This window comes from Furipterus horrens, unplaced genomic scaffold (genome assembly GCF_987537825.1).
Source record: "Furipterus horrens unplaced genomic scaffold, mFurHor1.1.pri manual_scaffold_9, whole genome shotgun sequence".
Classification (NCBI taxonomy): domain Eukaryota; kingdom Metazoa; phylum Chordata; class Mammalia; order Chiroptera; family Furipteridae; genus Furipterus; species Furipterus horrens.
Window position 1 is genome coordinate 100,388,890 of NW_028327179.1, and position 19,165 is coordinate 100,408,054.

The window sequence follows — 19,165 nt, forward strand, 5'->3', positions numbered from 1 at the left end:
CTGTGCCCTTCGCGGGGACGTCGGCCCTCCTGCCCAGCCCTCCGGTGACCTAACCCTAACCCACCTCCCCAGCTCAGCCGGGAGCGCACCCCAGAGAGATGCGGAGCCCACGCCGATCTGTGTGTGTGGGAACTACCTGGGAAGGAAAAACTTAGCAAAACAAAAGCTACGCAGCACGACTAAGCAAAGGACCCTCGTTACTCTCGTGTTTCCTATCGTGGCCAACAGCGTGTGCTGCGTGGTTTGCCAAGTTCAGGATAAACCACGTGAACCTCTCCCAAACGCCATGTTCAATTCTGACCTCTCTTCAGGGCATGTGGAACCAGTATCCCGCCACCCCGATCAGCCCCTGGACAGCTCCCTCCACACCGGTCTCCCCTCCCACTCGGAAATCAAGTCCAATGTCCCGGTCTGGGCTCCCCAGCCTCCGGGCTCCGGCTTCTCTCTGAATTCGTCCATCCCACTTGCGTGCAAACATCCTCCCAGACCTCTCACTGTCCACCTTCCGCCCAGCCTCACGCATGTCTCACCCACACCCGACGCTGCATCGCAGGCCCACCCTTGCCGGCTTTGGCCGGGGTCCCAGGGATGTCCTGGGCAGAGATGACGCCCCAAGAGGACGTGGACGCAGGCCAGCTGAGCCGACAGCACCCGCTGCCAACGCTGCTGCCGTGCTAGAGGCTGGAGTCCCCGGCCGCTGCCCCAGGGGAGGACAGACAGCAAGTGTCACCACACCTGCGGGCGAGACCCAGGGCCAGTGTGGGGCTCAGGAAGGAGTGAGTGCGGCCGTCAGAGGGGACGATGAAGCTTCCGTCTGTGCGCTTCTGTGTCCCCGAGACGTGCACCCGCTGGGAAACGGGGTCAGGCACAGGGAAGAACTGCGCCCCAGACAGCCGCACAGATCCCTCTGCCCATCCCTGTCATCGCTGGGCCCACCTCGCCCAGGATGGTGACCGTCACGCGGCGAGTGTGCGTGTCCTTGCAGCCCACTGACCGGGGGATCTGTGCAGACACCAGCTCACAACGGTACCGCAGCTGAGCACACTCTGAACTAATCCTTAAGTTCCACGCTGCCGGCCAAATCCTGACGGTCACGTGGGTGAAACCAAGAGGGAAAGGGACCACGATAAAACGGAACACGCCGTCTCCTGGGAAGGAACCTTCCCCCGAGACTCGGGCGACTGCTCAGAGCTCGCCTTTCTGTACCAGGAGCACACCTATTACAGATGACAGTGTCGCGGTACGAGGATCCGAAACAAGACTGTAAAATGCTACGAAAAGAAACAAACTTCTAATGTTCTGAACTCTAAATGTAGTGTCAAACACTTTTTAGGACACCATCTTCATTCCTCTGTTGATTAAAAAAAATATTTATGTCAATATTTTATTTTAAACAGCTTTAGGTGTACAGAGAACTGTTGCTGACGGATCAGCTCCTGGTACACCGCACACCAGGTCCCCCTAAGGCGGACACCTGACGTTCCCACGGCACACTGTCACCACACTGTCACAGGCGCTTGTTCCAGTTCACGCTTTCCTGGGTTTCTTTCCCTTTCCCGTGTCCTTTTCCTGATCCGGGATCTCATACAGGAAGGGCAGCTTTAGTCATCACGCTCCTGAGGCTCCCCCAGACGGTCACGTTTGTCAGACCTTGGCTGTGGTGACCGTGACCGTCTAGAGGGAAGGGTACCGGCAGGCATTCTGTGAGGCGGCTCTCGACTGAGATTTGTATGATGCTTTTCTCACGACCTCATGTCCCGGGGTTGTGCTCCGGGAGGCGGGCTGTACGGTGAAAGGCCACCTCCCCGCACCACATCAAGGGCACCTGCTGGCGGCACGAGCCGTCGCCTGGGTCACCTGGGTCACCTGGCTCAGGGAGGAGCTGCCAGGTTTCCGCACTGTGCTCTCCGCTCCTCCCACTGCGGTCTTCACAAGGACGTCGCCACATGGCGCCCACACTTAAGAGGGTCCGGAGTCACGCCCAGCCTCCCTGAAGTCACTGGAAGTTCTTCTGTACAGGGGAGTTGTCTGTCTGTCCGTCTGTCCCGGTGCGGCTTCATGACGCTCTCTCACTCTGAGTCACCGCCACCGCTCTGTTAGGACAAGCCAAAGCTTGTGTCCAGGCCAGCAGTGCCCCCCTCCACTGAGGGGGTGCAGAGCATCTCCCAGGCCTTCCAAGTCGGCCCTGGCTTGGAATTCTCCCCAGTCACACCTGCTGCCTCCCGCCGGCGGGGACTTCGGAGAGCTGGGCCTCTGGGTCCCGTCTGCGTGCCGTCCTCAGGCAGGGAGGGCGGCGTGGGGCTGCGGCTCCCCGGGCTCTTTCCTGAGCACCCGCCAGTGCCCAACTGTGAGGGCCGGGGCTCCTTCATCACTGACGTCCTCTGGGGTAATTTGTTACAACCAGTGAACCGATCAAGTGATCACGAACAAATTATTAACAGGGACCCAGACCTTCCTTGTCTTGGCGGAGGGCTGGGTGGGAACTCTAGAGGACGCCCCTCAGCTGGGCTGTCTGATGTGTTTCTCATGATCAGAACAGAGTTCTGGGGCCGGAGGAGGATATACTATATAGATATACACACACATATATAAAGTATATTTTATTGACTATATTGTTACAATGGTTTCGTATATTTTTTTAATGTAAAAAGCTTGACCTGACAAAGCAAAAGCAAAACGTTAAATGTGTAAAACGAATGACAACGAAATCTACTTTGGTCTGCAATACGAACAGACTGCGAGTGACGTGCTAAAACGTCAGCGACAGTGTTAAGTCAGAAAAAGGAAGTGAAGTGGCCTAGGATGCCTCAGCTTCTCCACACTCAGGGCGAGCTCTGAGCTCGGGGGTCTCGTCTGTGTCACCTCCATCATGATGAGGCCTCAGACTGCACTTGAAGGGGAAACCGCGCGGCGAGAGAGAAAACTAGAGTCACGTGCAGGCAACCCAGGAAGAAAAAACAGCAAAGCCGTCCAACGACGACAGGCTGCTTGGAATGCGCTATTAAAATTCCTGAGAGGGCACGGAGCCCAGACTCGCATCAGTCAGCAGGTAACCGGGTGAAGATAGTATCACCGTGTTCGGTCTTTTGTTACTTTACGTATCGCTGGAAAGCAGTGCCATTACAGTTAATGACCTACGCAGGGGGGCTGCTGGGAAGGACATGAAAGCTCACTCCCCGCCCCCGGTCCTCTAACGAACGTCATTCTCGGAGGGAGCTGTCACAGGGTAGGAAGCACACCGTGAAGTGCTTAACTTGCGAAGGTTACCCAAGCAACTTGGAATGCGATATCTAAGTTTACTCAAGAGGCCAAGCCCGCAAGTCAGTCATTGCTCTTTGTAAAAGACCTGACTACCTACCGGTCTTGGCCCAACAACTCCGGCCAGGTCCTCGCTACCACACAACCCCCCGCCCCCCCAAATCTCTCCAGGTTTCTAGCAATGGACCCCTAACCCAGCATATCACCCCCCGGATCTCACACTCAAGGTCCCCTCCGCCACCTCCTTTGGGGATGGGCTCCCTGTGTCTGTGTCTGCTCTGTGTGTGCTCTTCTCTTGTCCGGAACAGTGTCTGCCCATCCCACAGGCCTTTCTGTAGTGGGCTGAATAGTGGGCCCCCAGAAACACCCCTGCCGGCACGTCAGAAGGAGGCCTTAGTTGGAAGAAAGGTCTTCCCTGATGTAATTAAAATAAAGATCTTGAGAAGAGATCATCCTGTATGTACTACGATGGGCCCTAAATCCAATGACAGTGTTTTCACAGAAGAGAAAGAGGAGGCCCTGGCTGGGCAGCTCCGTTGGTTAGTGCTGTCTTGATACATTCCAAGGTTGTGGGTTCAATCCCTGGTCAGGGCACACACAGCAATCAAGCAATGAGTGTATAAATGAGTGGAACAACAAGTTGGACTCTCTTTCTCTCTCAAATCAATAAAAACAATAAAGAGAGAGGGCAGGGGAGGAGCTACAGCAGACCCACAGGAGACGGCCAGTGAAGGTAGTGGCAGAGATTAGAGAGATGCAACCATAAGCCAAGGGCACCAGGAGTGGTGGGCAGCCACCAGAGGCTCAGAGAGAGATCTGGGGGGCGGGGGAGACCCTCCGTCGGAGCCTCTGGAAGGAACCAGCCCCGCCGACACCTAATCTCAGACTTCTGGCCTCCAGACCGGGAGAGAGCCAAGTTCTGTGGTTCTAAGCCACAGAATCTGTGGCCACGTGTTATCGGCAGCCCCAGAAATGGATATCCCTTCGAGGGTCAGTGCTCAGGCCCGTCACACCTTCCTGAAGACCCTCAGGTCAGAAGGAACTGCTCCGGTTCTGACATTTCCACTCGAGCTTAGGGAGATGCTCCCTTCTCGGGGTGCCTGCTTTGCGCTAAGTTAGGGGACTGTACCTCCTTTCGACAGTAGCCTTCTGGGGCCGTGGACAGGAACCAGCAGCAAGGCCTTGTGGGTCTAGGACAGCCACAGCCTGCTGAGCTGTACGTCACGGGCAGACACACAAGTACAATGCAGAGGGCCGAGTATGAATCCAAGGTTACTGCCCTGCCTTTCTAATCTCAGAGAAACACAATGAGGTACGCAAGCTTAAGAGAGTGCTGGCTGGTGGTTACAGAACGTAATGAGCAGTGAAGAAACTTTATTACAGACCTTTGTATGATTGAAGGCTCGGAAAGGGATGCTTTTAGCCACAGAAATGATGCCCCTATGAAAGTGCCCCTTGCAAACTTTTAAAAGCAAAACGGCACTGACCTAAAGCTTTAAAAGTGTTTGCAGGCACAGTTTATACTGAAGCTATTTTCTGCCTCTTTTGGACAAAGGAATGTAATCAAATTGAGTAAGACTGCTGACGACCTGAAAATGTTCACACTCCTGGAAACCCCAAAACACAGCAGGACACTTCTATTAATTCACATCTCAGAGATAAACAGAGATAAACAGTCACAAACGACTCTTTCCAAAAACGGCGCGCACAGCATTTCAGGTCAGAGTTTGTAAGGAATGTGCGCTAAGGTGTGGCCCTTGGGTGTCTCCAGCCTCAGCTGCATGAAAACGACGAGAACAGACTGTCGCTGACCACCTGTTCGTCAGAGAAAGATGAGACCCAGGGAGGGGGACAGGGAGACCCAGAGCGGGGGGTGCGGGGGCACAGGAACAGCCGAGCGCTGGCCGCGGGTGCCCCAGGGACAGACGCAGAGGGACAAACTTACCCAAGGGGAGTGACAGAAAGCAAGAAGCTAGTGTCCGTGAACTTGACCGTACTGATGCCGCCAAACCTGCAGTAACACGGAGGACTAAGCTGCTCACTCTGGGCCAAACGCCCCAGGGAACGAACTACTGGGCCCTAGAGATGTCAGGGCAAAGGACATAGTTAAAGCCCCTGAGTACAGAATAGTGCCGCTCACTCTGATCAGCTTCTGTCACTGTGCGGTCACCACTCCGTACCCCAGAAATGCCAGGTAGTCACAGGGTTTAATTTTAAAATAAAACATTTTAAAGATGATCAGTTTGTTAGTTTGGGCGGGGGGTGGAGAGAAACATCGATCGGACGCCTCCTGCATGTGCTCCAACTGGGGATGAAGCCCGCCACCTTTAGGTGTCCAGGGTGACGCTCTGAGCAGCGGAGCCACCTGGCCAGGCCATCGATACGTTAGTTATTTTAAAATTTAGAAACACAGTGCCCCGGCCAGGTGGCTCAGTTGCTTGCCCATTGTCCCAGATGGAAGGGCCGTCAGGGCACGCACCCAGGGTGCGGGTTCAGTCCTCGACTGGGCCGCACACGAGGAGGCAACCGACTGACGTTCCTCGCTCACATCGACGTTCCTCTCTCTCCCTCCCTTCTTCTCCCTCTAAAAGCAATGGGAGAATGTCTTCGGGTGAGGAGGAAAGCAAAATAAAACCTAGAAACCCAAGTTTACTATATGCACACAGTATCTTTTCTTTTTAGAAAACCATTTCAAACAGCTGAGCAAGGAGGCGAAAAAGGCAAACGCAGAACTTAAACATACGTGGGAAAGATGAAACTCTCCACGACTTCCCTGAAGTCTTAGAAACCTTAGGAACGGTAACAAGGTCAGAGACTAAATGCAGTCTTACAGAACTCGCCCAGCAGCAGCACAGGCGAAACGCACCAGACGGTCCCCTCCCCACGCCGTCCGCACTCGGGGCCGGGAGTGTCGGGCCGAGCGCCCACTGAAGAGCGCCCTGCATCTGCTCGTCCAGGCTGGGGCCGACGGGATGAAGGCAGGAAAAGGGCAGGTGATAAAGGTGCGGTTTCCCAATTAGGTACTTCATGCAGTAAGTGCCTGAGGACCGTCTCGGACAAAGCAGTGGCCTTGAAATTACATGTTGACTTCCTTCAGTTTTTAAGTGGCTTCGTGTGGAATTCTAGGAGCCACGCGGCGGAGGCCTCCGTCTGTCCCAGCCCACGCAGGAAACAGCGAGGACAAGGTCAGCTCACAGACGGGCCAGGAGAGCCAGGCCTATTGACCGTGCCCATGACTGCCACGCTGCTCCCGCCCCTCAGGTCCAATACGCTTGCAGCACCTGGAAGAAGCTCCTCTCTCTCGAGCTCATGAAGGACTTAAAGAAGCACAGGTTAGATCTTATCAGTTGCTATTCCAGTATCTCCTGCGAGGCCTGGAGGAAGTTCCTCTCCTTCCATCGCCGGCGCTCCTTCCCGGGGCGGGCTTCTTAAGAAAACGGCGGGACAAACCTCGCTGCCCACGGCTCGGTGCCCGACTCACGGTGCTGACGTTCCGGGAGGAGTCCGGCCCGTAGTTCAAACGCCAGGCCAGTCGTGTCCTTTCTTCCGGGGGCTGCCATCTGGTTTTGGGGTCAGGCTCAAGCCGGCCTCACGGAGGGAGCTGGGAAGCTGCCACCCTTCCCTGGGCCCTGGCGGGATTCCGATGGCGGAGGCCTGCGCTGCTCCTGGTGGGGCTTACGGGCCTCACCCACCAACGGGCTGGGCATCGGTCTCGTCTGCAGGGACCGAGGCAGAGCGAGGCCTTCTAACGACTTCCAGGAAAAAGCAGCTTTATTCAGATGTAGGTCATATCCATACTGTTCATCCATTTCAAGTGCCTTTTTAATTTCTTTTACGGTGACTGATCAAAGGAATACAATGATCCCTTTCTTATCGCGGGTATTATGTTCTAGACCCCCCGCGATAGGTGAAAATCCGCAAAGGAGGAACCTTACATTTATTTTAGTATTTACTGTCCAGCACCGCAAAACCTCGCGAGATAGCGAAAAATCCGTGATAATTAAATATTTTTAAAAATCCTGCGATACAGTGAGGCTGCAATAAGTGAACCGCGATATAGAGAGGGACTCCTGTACTCAATTAACCAGGGGAAAAAAAATCTATAAAACTCATTCAAAAGTGGTTGATTTTAAAATTTATTGGTATAGTTTGAAATACACAGGCTTCTTTTAATGTTTTCTAAATCTCTGCACTTATATTCAGAAGCCCCGCCTATTTCTAACGCTTTGCATTTCCCTCATTTCTTTTTTTCTTGAACAGACTCGGCACAGGTTTATCCACTTCACCGGTCTTTTCCGAGAACTCAGCCTTTGTTTTCGGGGAGCAGGACTACGTTCTCTGTCCGATTTCCCTGACTGCCGTCAGTTCAGGAGACTTTGAGGAGGGACAAGGGACAAATGAGGATATTTGGCAAACTGTCCTGAATCGCCCGCGTGGCAGCCCGTTCAGTCACTCCGGGCCGCTGATGCCACTCGGTCTGACGGACTCGCTGCAGGGGACCCGAGCCTGAACGTATGTCCACGAGCGCCTGCATGTCTCCGGGGCTCAGCCACACGACGAGCCCGTCTGCCGCAGGCCTCGGCCGCCTGAAACACAGCGCGTCACGGCTCCTAGGCTGCGGGGCAGCCCTGTCAAGAGTTAGGGTTTCCAATCAAAAAAAGAAACGATGGTTTGCAGAGTGAGGTGCGGATGGCGGGCGCTGCCTTCACCAGCACGGGGGCCGCAGGCCCTTCCGTCCAGTGGGCCCGGCATAGGCCAGCCTCCTCCGAGGGGGACTCCAGGCAGCCGGGGAGCCGGGCAGTGAGGGCAGGAGGAAGCGGGCGGACCCAGGCCAAACCCGGGTTGGAACCGCCGTCCCCTTCTGCGTGACCTGGAGCACACGACCGATCCCTTTGAGTCTGCGCTTCTTCGTGTGTCAGGCGGGGACAGCACCATCTTCCCCGCAGGGTGGTTCTGCAGGACGGGGCCCAATGAGCTCACACAGCCAGTCCCGGGTGCCACGTGTGTGGGGGACAGGCTGGCCTGGAGGGGCGCTGTCCCTGGATGACGCACTCATGGGGACGTTGGTTTTAAGTTTTGGCTGCGTTGCCTTTTCCGGTCCTTTCTCAGGCATCACTGTGGTTACATTTACAGAGGCGACTCCGGGGCAGGGACTTGGGGTCACAGTCAGGCTCCTTTCCCATGTCATCCCACCAGCCAGGCTCTGCCATTCCTCCTCACACGCGAAGGTGAGGCCTGAAACCCCTTGCATGAGGGGTCACCGCGTTCGAGGAGGAGAAATGGGGCTCCAACCTGGGGCTGACGCACCCTCTCGATGACGGGGACTCTTAATTACGCATGCCGCTTCAGGGTGGCACACCCCGAAGCTGGAGAAGTCGAGGGGACAGGGAGGGCCAAACAGGGGACCTACACAAACGCGCGAGGGTGTGGGTGCGGCTGCTCCTAACAAGGTCTCCATGGAGTGAGTCAGCGCTGCACTTCAAGGGGGACGCGTAACGGTCTGTAAGGTGACACTTTCACACGTGAACGAAGCACGGAGGACCGGAAGCACGTGAATCCCAGCCTTCTGACACCTCAGGGACGTTACGTTAAGCTCAGGTCCCCGGGAAATACGTGGCTCAGAGGGAGACAGAAAGTCAATAAGCACTGAAAACGAACTCTGATGCAACCCGCAGGCTCCCAAACTAGCTTCCGCCCCACAGCACCGCCCCGCTGCGTTATCAGAGGCACGTGGGACGCTTCCCCCAACATCTGCACGAGAGCGACCACAGCAGCGAGACCTAGGACCCTTCCCTCGGGCTCCAGATTCCATAGGCCTGTCGTCATACTTCCGTGCGCGCTTCCTGCCTGTCAGCTGTCCCCGCCTGGGGGTGACGAATACACTCGGACTTCCCACTAAGGCGGGAGACACATGGGTCACCTTTCACGGTGACACTGCCCTGGGAGCAGCGCACATTAACCCAGTGGAGGGACGTCCCTTGTCGCCTCAAACAGGAAGAAATGCCTCAGTCAGTCTTAAGAAGTAACACGGACCCCCTGGAGCACACGAAGCCCGTGTGTCAGAGCACGCGGTGAAGCTTTTACACACACCTGTGTGTACAGATACACGTCCCCTCCGAACACTTACTGAAAACCAGGCCTCCGACACCACGATCCCTCTGAGACCCGGTGAGGGGCACGTGTTCACCCTCCCGGAGCTCACGCTCAGCGGCAAAGAAACTGAGTAAATGTGGTTCCCCTTCACAGCCCGGGCCACCGTGAGGGGTCGCGAGGCCACACGTGAAGTCCCGCCTGGGGCTTCCGCACAGGCTTCCCCAGCAGGGGACACGGAGGCTGCAACCCGGTGGCCAGGAGAGGGTGGAGGCCGCAGTGGCCTGAGGGACTCAAGAGGCCAGGAGCGCTGGAGGGCAATGCGAGGAGCAGACAGGAGCCCGCTGAGGCAGCGCAGGCAGGGGGAGCAGGGACACCGGAGGACAGTGTGACAGACGCGGGCTCCGGCGAAGGGAGACCACCGAAGACTCTGAAGCACGATGTCACGTGATCAGGCAGATGCTTTCAGAAAACATCTCCAAGGGCAGCGTGTCAGAGTGGTCGGAGGGGCCGCAGTCCACGCTGGGAGAGATCGGGCCCCGTAACAGACCACGAGAAGGGCAGGAGGGCCTGGCCCGGGGTCGGGGGCGGCGCAGAAGTGGCCGTGAGCGTCGTATTTAGGAAGCAGGACTGAGAGGCCCCAATCACTTGGGTGGGGGACAGTGAGGGAGCCGCAGCGAAACGTCATTCTTGTTACAAAAGCACAAGAGAACGAACTCGGAGGACGCAGCGCCGCTTTCTGGGTCAGACGGGCTCCTGCGCCATGGAGGGGAGGGCGGGAAGGATGCCAGGCAGCCGCATGGAGCAGGTAACCAGACACTCAGGTGAGGTCTGGCTGGAGATGTCTACCTGGGATCATCCGTTATTAAAGCTTCGTGGTAATTAAATCCGCGGGATTAGAACACTGGGCAACAGGAGTCATGGGAACTGAAGCCACAGAAGGACCGCAGATGGGCTGGGACGAGGGCGCAGAGTGGGGAGGGGCCTGGGACAGACCCTGGGGACGTTCGAGTCTAACGATGCGGAGAGAAGGGTCGCAGTGTGGTGTGTAAACGCCCTCGCTAAGCCTGTTACCAAACCAGAAGTAAAATAAGGGAGAGTAGGGACCATCCATCAAGGACACACACACTCACGAGGAATACTGCGTGGGAGAAGGAACAGCCATCCCTGCTGACTGTAAGGAGGAGCCACTGTAAGCAACTCGGGAGCTGGTGGGGGGCAGTGGTGAGACCCGGCGGAGGGGGCCGAGGAGGGGGGAACCGGAAGGAGGGTTTCCGAGTACAGGCTCCTTCCCATCCGTCACCTGCATGGCTCAGAGCGCGGCCTGCGGCTCAGAAAGTCTGATCTGGAGACCCGGTTCCCCCCACTTCCCAGAGACGTCCTCCGAGGGAATTTCTTCAACCTCTGACTTTCTTGATTTCTTCCCCTACGAAAGGGGGTGCAGACCACACGTAGTTCCTACGGTTGTTCCGAGGAGGAGAGGCACGGCATGGGAGGTCCTAGAACAGGGCCTCGCTACCCAGCTGTCATTGTCAGCCTGACACAGGATGCCCAAAGTCTCCCTTAGTTTCCAAGTGAAGGCCAAACACCTTGTCGTAGCAGCAGTTTTCCGACTTTGAAATTCACAGGTAAAATGTCACGTCGCAGGGACCCTGGAACACCTTTTCCGGGTCTGCCCGCCCCAGGCAGAGCTGTAGGTTGGGCGCGCTCCGGTCACTGGACGACCTTCTGCACCCCCGTCAGTATGGACCCCAGCTGGGTGACGGGTGGGGCCAGAGCAGACTGCCCACCAAGGAGCAGACAGAGTCAGTCTCGAGAGAGGAGGTGACAGAGCTCCCTCATCACGGAGGTGACCGAGGCTGGCTTAGTGCCTGAGGACTTCCCGTTACTGGGCAGCCTCGGGACAGCCCCACTTTCAGAAGTCTCTCCTCTGCGCCACGGTCAGGCCTCTTTGCACTTCAGGTAACAAACCCCTGGGTCTCCAAGACAACCATTCTCTCTCCTGGAATGAAAGACCCCACCGGCAGGAAGCTATGTCCTGACTTCAGAGACAACGACACGTGTACCTAAACTTGACGATGCTAAGCTTTCAATGTGGGGCCAGCTGGCGAAGAACACATTTCTTATAAATGTTGCATAGAACTGTTAGCTGCTTTCATAACCAAGAAACAACAAGCCTCCCGTCTCAGGTGAGTCCGCAAACTCAGGGGGGGAGGGCAGCCCAAGGAGCGCCCAGCTGTGCTGCCACCACAAGCCTGGCACTTGACTGTCTCTGCCACCAGAGGTCACTACCTGTCACGCTATGGTCTACGAGCAGTCAGGTGCATGCCCGAGTCCCTCTGAAGCTCCGTGACAGGGACCACTTCACCAGGTGACCATGACAGACAGACACTTCTCCCTTAGGTAAGTCCAAGCAGCGCTTCTCAACCATGGTCTCGTTATCCAACGCCTCCCTTTTTATACATGTTCCCCCTAACAGCCCTGTCCCCGGGAGCTAAAACCACGGACACAGGCACGGCCTCCCCGTCCCTGCACTACGGCCCTGCAAATATCCAGGCTGACCAGTCTTGCTGGCTATAAATCTGAGTTTTCGTTCCAAAAAGTTTGTGCTTTGGAAAATGCCTGACAGCTGAAGGAGGAACAGCCAGGACAGAACGTGTCACCTGGGAGGAAGGAAGTAGGCGGGGGGCGGGGGGGGCGGGGGGGAGGCTGCTGGCAGGACAGGTGGACAAAGGGACCACAGCCCAGTAGGGGAAACCTGCCACACCCAAGAGTCTGTGACAACTGGCAGCACAAGAGGGCAGCCAGGAGACAGCAGAGGAGATTCTTCAAGCGCCAGAATGACAGGCGTGTTCATCATGAACAAGCTGGTGAGCACTCACCCACTTCAGAGAGCATTCAGGGGCTGTGTTTTGGTGCTTAGAAGTGCTCATACGTGGTCCCGCCATTAAGTAAGTTCAAGACAATTAATCCTGATACACACGCACACAGATACGACGGACAGGATAATAAAACACTTGGAAAGCAAATACATGACTATGGCCTGGCCACTGTTCTCCCCACTTTGCATATACTGAGCCCAACGTTCCCATAAAGTAACCACTGCTGTCCCCCCAGATCCGCGGGCTCGCTTTCTGTGGTTTCAGTTACCCACGGTCAACCGCAGTCTGAAAATATCACGTGGAAGATTCCTGAACTCGGTAATTCATCCGTTTTAAACTGCATGCCATTCTGAGCAGCATGATGGAATCTCACGTCAGCTGGCCCCGTCCTGCCCAGGATGGGGCGCCTCCCTCAGCCCTGCGTCTCCCCTCACTGTGGGCACTCCTGCCCGTGAGTCACGTCGTCACTGCTATCATCAGACCCCACGGCTCTGATGGGGCGCTGCTGGTCTTTGAGCCACCCCGATTTCACTTAACGATGACCCCCGAGCATGAGCACAGCGACGCCGGCAATGCGGGTCTGCCGAAGAGGAGCCGTCAGCAGTTCCTTTACGCGGAAAGTTCGCACGTAAGGTGCGCACGCGTCGGGGAAAACAGGGCATCGTGGGCTTTGAGACTATCCGTGTTTCCTGCATCCATGGGGGTCCTGGGACGTGACCCCTGCAGATAACGAGGGACGAATGTATAAACCTCAGCTGTACTCACTGACGCCGAAATACTGCTGAGCACCGACTACATGCTCTCCACATCAGACACCAGGGAGGGAAAGGTGAATTGTCAGAGAAGGAGAGAAGGGACTCGGGGCACACCTTCAAAGGGGGGGGGAGACGTGGGCTGGGCCAGAAAGATCGGCGCGGTGGGGGGCGGTAGCAGAGCAGGTTTTCCTCTCAAAAAGTGTAACACCTGAAGGCACAGAGACAGGGGCACACGCCCAGACTGCAAGGGACACACCACGCAAACTACGCCTGGGGACCACATCTGGCCCCTTCGTGTGTTTGTGAGGTTTTACTGGAGTGATCTGGGGGACGGCTGCCTCCTGCCTCGCTGCAGCACGGGCCAGCCGGGTGGCCGTGCCGGGGACGCAGGCCAGCCGGCCCTTTCCGGAAGCTGGGACGCCGGTTCTGGAGCCTTGCTATTCAGAGAAGGGTCGGTGACGCAGGCGCGCCTGGGGATCTGGCAGAAACACAGATGCCTGGGTCCCATCCCAGGCCCACGGAACTAGAACCTGCCTCCTAAAAAGACCCCTGGCGACTGTTCTGCCCAGAAAGCTCTCCTGTCACTGGCGTGTGTGGCTGGGAGCGGAGGTGGTGAGGCCGCAGGGGAAGAAAAAGCATGAAGACTTTCCCATGGAGGAGTGGTGTCATCAGGCCACGCTTCTAGAAAGGTCCCTCAGTCAGAGTGTGATGGTCAGAGCAGCTGCCAGCAGAAAGCAGAGTCCCAATCCAGGCAAAGGCCCAAACTACGGAGGGACATTGCTAGATACCTCCTTCTTCTTCCCAGAAGCAAATGACATTTTTAAGACGTTACCCCCGTTTCACTAATGCCTCCGATTTGCTCCTCACAGATAGAGCATCAGTGATAATTTATTAGGAAACAGAAAAATACTTAGTAACAAAACACCAGTAACCACGCGTTTCCATGTACACCAAGTGTATCTCCGTCTGAGTATTGCTTCCGCCCGTAATGCATAAATTATGACATTAACTGGATGAGAAGGAAGTTTAAAGATTAAATGATGATCAACTCATCAGCTATCTATTATGCAGGCTGCTAACACATCAGTTCACAGGATATTTAAAGGTGTAATGGCTTATGTTAGAATTTTTCTCTCCCCCAAAATAAATGCACGATTCTGCCTGATATTCAGTTTCTTCGTATTTTGGATGAATAAGCAATCTAAAGTTTAAAAAAAAAAGAAGCCCAACAACCCAGAGCAGCATTTTAGAGAACACGCCACCACCACTCCTGCTCCGAGCTCGACTATCAGCTTCTGAGCAACTGCTTAGCATTCTGCCTCTGAAAAAATCTAGAAAAGTTTGACAGGGTTATTTGTGGGATTCAGCGAGCTTTAACGTAATGACAGCGATAGAGATAAAAATAGATGAGCAAAAATGGGACATTCCCTTTCTTAGAAGTGCTTAGGTTTCCTGCTTTATATTCATTCTATTGGCAGAAACAATGCAAAAGAAATGTCTTATGTATCTGTTCTGAGAATTGAACCATAATTAGATCAATACAGCTCCAGTGAGAAGAGAACCCACGACCTCCTGCTGAGAAAAATCTGTTAAAATTCATCGATAAAAGCCTTAGGAAATCCATGAATTCAGTACACTGGTTAACGGCACTTAGGAGGTAACAGTTAATAGCATTTACAGAGGACTTCCTCTGAGTTTACACTGAACTTGTAAACATCACTGTCCGGACTACTTCATTTCATCCTCAAAATGCCCTGATAGAGCCCTATCTCATAAATGGGAAAACTAAGGCACAGAGACGTGAGATTACTTGTCCAAGGTCACACAGCTACATAAGAAGTGGAGCTAAGGTTTGAGGCTGGGCCTGTGCTTGGGCCATAACTGTGGCAACGCTATCAGCACCTGCCCCCCATTTTCCCCGTTCCCAGCTGCATCTGCAAAAATGACTAAACGCAGGGGGCTCTTATTGTTACTAATATCACAGACAAAGAAAACCCCTATGAGTCAGATTCAAAGACTTAATGGCAAGGGGGACACACCAGATAGCTCTGTGGACAGTGGTCAAAATTTAACTTGTGATATAGTAATAAAACCAAAGAATAATGAGGTGGAGTCCTCAGTCGGATAATTTTTCAGTAGGATAAAATACAAATGAAGTCTCACTAAAATTCTGGAATGCATCACGTAACTGCTTGTTAATAATAAATAAGGATGCAGGCTTTTAATGATAATTACCATGAATGCATTACTTTCTAGCTGAGACGTTTGTGAAATGCTACAGGGAACCCAAACCAAACAAACGCAGGCATTGGCCTGATACCACCGGCTCCCATTCTTGCGTGGACTGTGCGTGTTAAGTCGCTGCCCGACTGTCCGTGAACAGAGGTATTAAAGTTGGCAGAAGGCACAAGCATCCACATGGCACATTCTTTGTTCCAGGAGCTTTATTCTAGCCATCTCTTGGAAAAACGAGAAGTCACCAAATAAATAATGCACGTCCGCCCGACAGTGTGCAGGTCTTTCAAATTCCTCAGAATGTCAAGCGTCTTCTACACACTTTTCCCACTTGGAGCTCATCATGTTCCGCTTGAAATACTAATTTCACCCCAAATCAAGCTATTTCCCTTCAAGTTTTTAAGTTTCAAAATAAGAGCCAGAGAAGTAAGAAAAAAACTGGCCCGGTGGGGGCGGGGGGAACCAAGCACGAGAAGAAGAGGCGACAGAAGTGATGGAGTGACAGAGCCGCCTGAACTCCACCCCGAGTCCCGCAGCCGCGTCAGGTGTTCCCACTGAACTTCGCGTGTTTACACCCAGACGACGCACCCGGCGGCGGTCCCTCCGCAAACACGGGCGAAGGGAGCAGTCTGCGTTCTTGGCGGGGAGGGACCGGGAACAGACGGCGGGGGTTACACCTGCGCGTACGGCGGCATTACCAGCAAGTCCTACCGAGCGACACTTACTCTCATTCGGGCTCGGCTGGCGAGGACAAAAGGGGCGACCATCCTGGAACCCCGCTCGGCTTCCCCTGCGGAGGCGCCGCGGGCCACTGCAGACGCGCTCCGCCAGCCCCGCGCCTCCATCGCCGGCCGCCGTGCAGCGGGGCAGCCGGGCAGCCGGGCCGGGCGCGCGGCCTCCGGGGCGTGGGGCGCCGGCCGCCCGGCCGGGGGCGCAGCAGCGGGGGCGCGTCCCGGCGGGGGGCACTCACCTTCTTCTTCCAACTCGAATTTCTCCAGCATGCCGGCTTCCGCGGGTCCCGGGGCCGCCGCCAGCGCCGCCTGAGGAGGAAGAGGACAGGGATCAGCGTGCGCTCCGCGGCGCTCGTCCCCGCGCGGGGCGGGGGCGCGGGGCGGGGCGGGGCGGGGGCGCGGGGGCGGGCTCTGCGGCCCCGCCGAGCGCTGCGGCCTCACCCGGCGCCGCCGCCGGAAGGAGGGGCCTCCGCGCGCGGACCGGACAGAACGGAACGGAACGAGGCGCAGCCCGCCCCCGCCCCAGGCCGCGCCCCGCCCCGAGTGGCACGGTCCGCCCTCCCCCGGCCTGCGGCTTTGGTACGGACCGGCGGAGGAAAACGCGTGGGAAGAGGACCCCCGCGGCGCGCGCGGCTGGCGCATCCCCGTCCGCCGCCGCACTCCTGTCCCGGCCCCTCCGGGCCTGGTGGCCATCCGCGGAGGAGGCCCGTGTCCCCATCGCCGCCTCGCCCTCCCGCCGCGCCGCGCACCCCGCTCACCTCCCCCGCACCCGCGGCCAGCGCGTCCCCGCGGGTCTAACCTGCGCAGGTGCGGCCCGGGCCAGCCTGGGGGAGGGGCACGGGGGGCGCGCCGCGTGGGGGTGGGGCTCGGGGGGCGGGGCGACGTGCGGAGCGAGGGGCGGGGCCAGAGGCGGTGGCGCCTCCGGGGGGCCAGGGTGGCTGCGTTTCCTTTTTAAATTTCAGGTTAAAACTGCCCCCCCATATTACAGAGAACTGTTTCTTGGGCCCCCGGTGCGGTGCTGGCACTTGGTGGCTGTCCCTGTGACCCAGCCACGGAGTCTCCGTTCGCTTCCTCTCTCCGCAGACGATTCGCTCCGTTGGGCGAGCCGCTGCCAGAAGCTGACACAAATCTAGACCTGGCCCTGGGCACTGTCCCCTGGATCTGGGTATCTGAGCCTCGGGTTGGCCGGCAGCGCGGCTGGCAGCGCAGAGCCAGCCGCCTGGGGGAGCAGCGGAGCGCCCCGCCCCCGGGGCTCTGCGCTGGGACAGCCGGCTTCTGCCCCATCTCCGGGGGGGCCCGCAGCTCACGCCCCACTGTTAGGCCGTGATAATGAGCTCCGCTCCCCGGCGCTGCTGAGCGCTGTTAAGGGGCCCGGCTTCTGGAAAGGAACTTGGTTTTATCGCGCTGGCCAGCCCAGCCGGAGGAGGAAGTACTGACATCGCCTTTGCGGGTTTTTTTTTTTTTTTTTTGCGCTGTCATCAGTTGGGCCTATCCCGAAGTCTTAAGCTTCCTCCAGAAAGATGGAGGTGGGGAGGTGTGGGAAGAAAAAGGACAAAATGCATTTTGTAAGAGGATTGGTGGCAGGAAACAACTACAGCTATGTCACGTTTAACAGCAAAAGACTGGATGTGTTTCCTCTAAGTTCGCGACCAAGGGGAGGATGTCCGCTTTCACTCTGCCCTTATTCAACACAGCACTGGAAGTCCCAGCTGCTGCAATAAAGCAAGAAAAGTTAATAAAAGGCATGCAAATTGTAAAGAAAGGCACAAAACCATCCCTATTTGCAGATGACATGGTGGTCTGCATACAAACTCCCAAGGCATCTAAAAACAAGTGAAGGAACCGACAAAAACACCCCAAACTAGACCTCGCGAGTTCAGTGTGTGATACAAGATCCACACACAAAGATCAATCTCATTTCTATATACTAACAATGAGCATGTAGAAACGGATACTAACAATACTATTTACAATTACGGCAAAGGAAATTAATGCTTAGCTATATCCTTCAGGAAACATACAAGATCGATATGCTGAAATTTACAAACTGGATGAAACAGAGGGAGACCTAAATAAACTCAGGCACGGCGTGTTTGTGGACTGGAAGACCTGCAATGTACAGATGCCAGTTCCCCAGACTGAACTCGGGGGTTCATGCAATTCCCACTTAAAGTGCAGTGTTTTTTGTAGACAAACGTCATTTAAAATGTACAAGGACGCACTCAGGTTCTAGAACAGCCAAAGCCTCCTGAACAAGAAGAACGAAGCAGGAGGGACCACTCAATATTAAAGCTTGCTCCAGCACTGCGGGAACTCCGGCGGCACGTGTCCCGGGTGCTTTCTATTATATGTGGGATTTAAAGAACAAAGTAAACGAACAAACAAAACAAAAACATTTACAGACACAGAGACCAGACCGATGGTTGCCAGAGGGGTGGAGCTGTGGGGGGCTGGGTGGAAAAGGGGAAGGGATTAAGAAGCGATTAAGAAGCACACATCGGTAGTTCCAGAACAGTCACGGGCTGTAAAGTCCAGCCTTGGGAAGAGAGTCAATAATATGGTAATAACTATGTATGGGGCTAGGTGAGCACTGGAAATATCGGGGAGAACCCTTTGTAAAGTCTGTGATTGTCTAACCACCATGCTGTATGCCTGAAACTAAAACAAAATGATACCGAATGTCAACTGTAATTAAAACATAAAATTTAAAGAGACTATGTAGTATCAACAGAGGGACAGACACACGATCAGTAGAAACAGGGAGTCGGACCCACATGGCTGTGTCCCACTGATGTTTGCAAAGGAGCGAAAGCCATGATGGCCAGGCAACTGGACATTCACAGGGAAAAACATGTCCCAGCGGAAGCCTTGTACCCTACACAAAATGGGCTCAGACTGGATCACAGACAAAAATACAGTGTAAAAATGAAATGTTTAGAGAAAAACAGGGTTACTATCTTCAGGACCTATTGTTAGGAAAGAGCCTTGGCCTCTAAAGCACGATCCAAAACGGGGAAAATTAATAAAGTGGACCTCGTTGATACTAAAATGTTTGCTTTGTGGCAGCCTCTGTTACGAGGCTGAAAAGAGAAGCTACCGGGGGCAAGTGAATACCTGCAAACCACTGAGCCAGCAAATGACTAGGATCTGGAATATGTCAAGAACTCTCAAAACTCAACCGTAGGGAAAAAATCCAGTGAGATGTGGGCAAAAG

At 55.3% G+C, this 19,165-nt stretch overlaps 1 protein-coding gene across 1 annotated transcript in view; it reads right to left on the reverse strand.

Annotated features, from left to right (window-relative positions):
- The window catches only part of PRKAG2 (protein kinase AMP-activated non-catalytic subunit gamma 2), a 172,055-nt gene that overhangs the window by 24,579 nt on the left and 128,311 nt on the right, over window positions 1-19,165 (reverse strand). Inside the window, exon 5 of the mRNA XM_090286923.1 lies at window positions 16,191-16,260. Coding sequence (XP_090143049.1) covers window positions 16,191-16,260 — 70 coding nt within the window. The remainder of the gene's footprint in view (window positions 1-16,190; window positions 16,261-19,165) is intronic.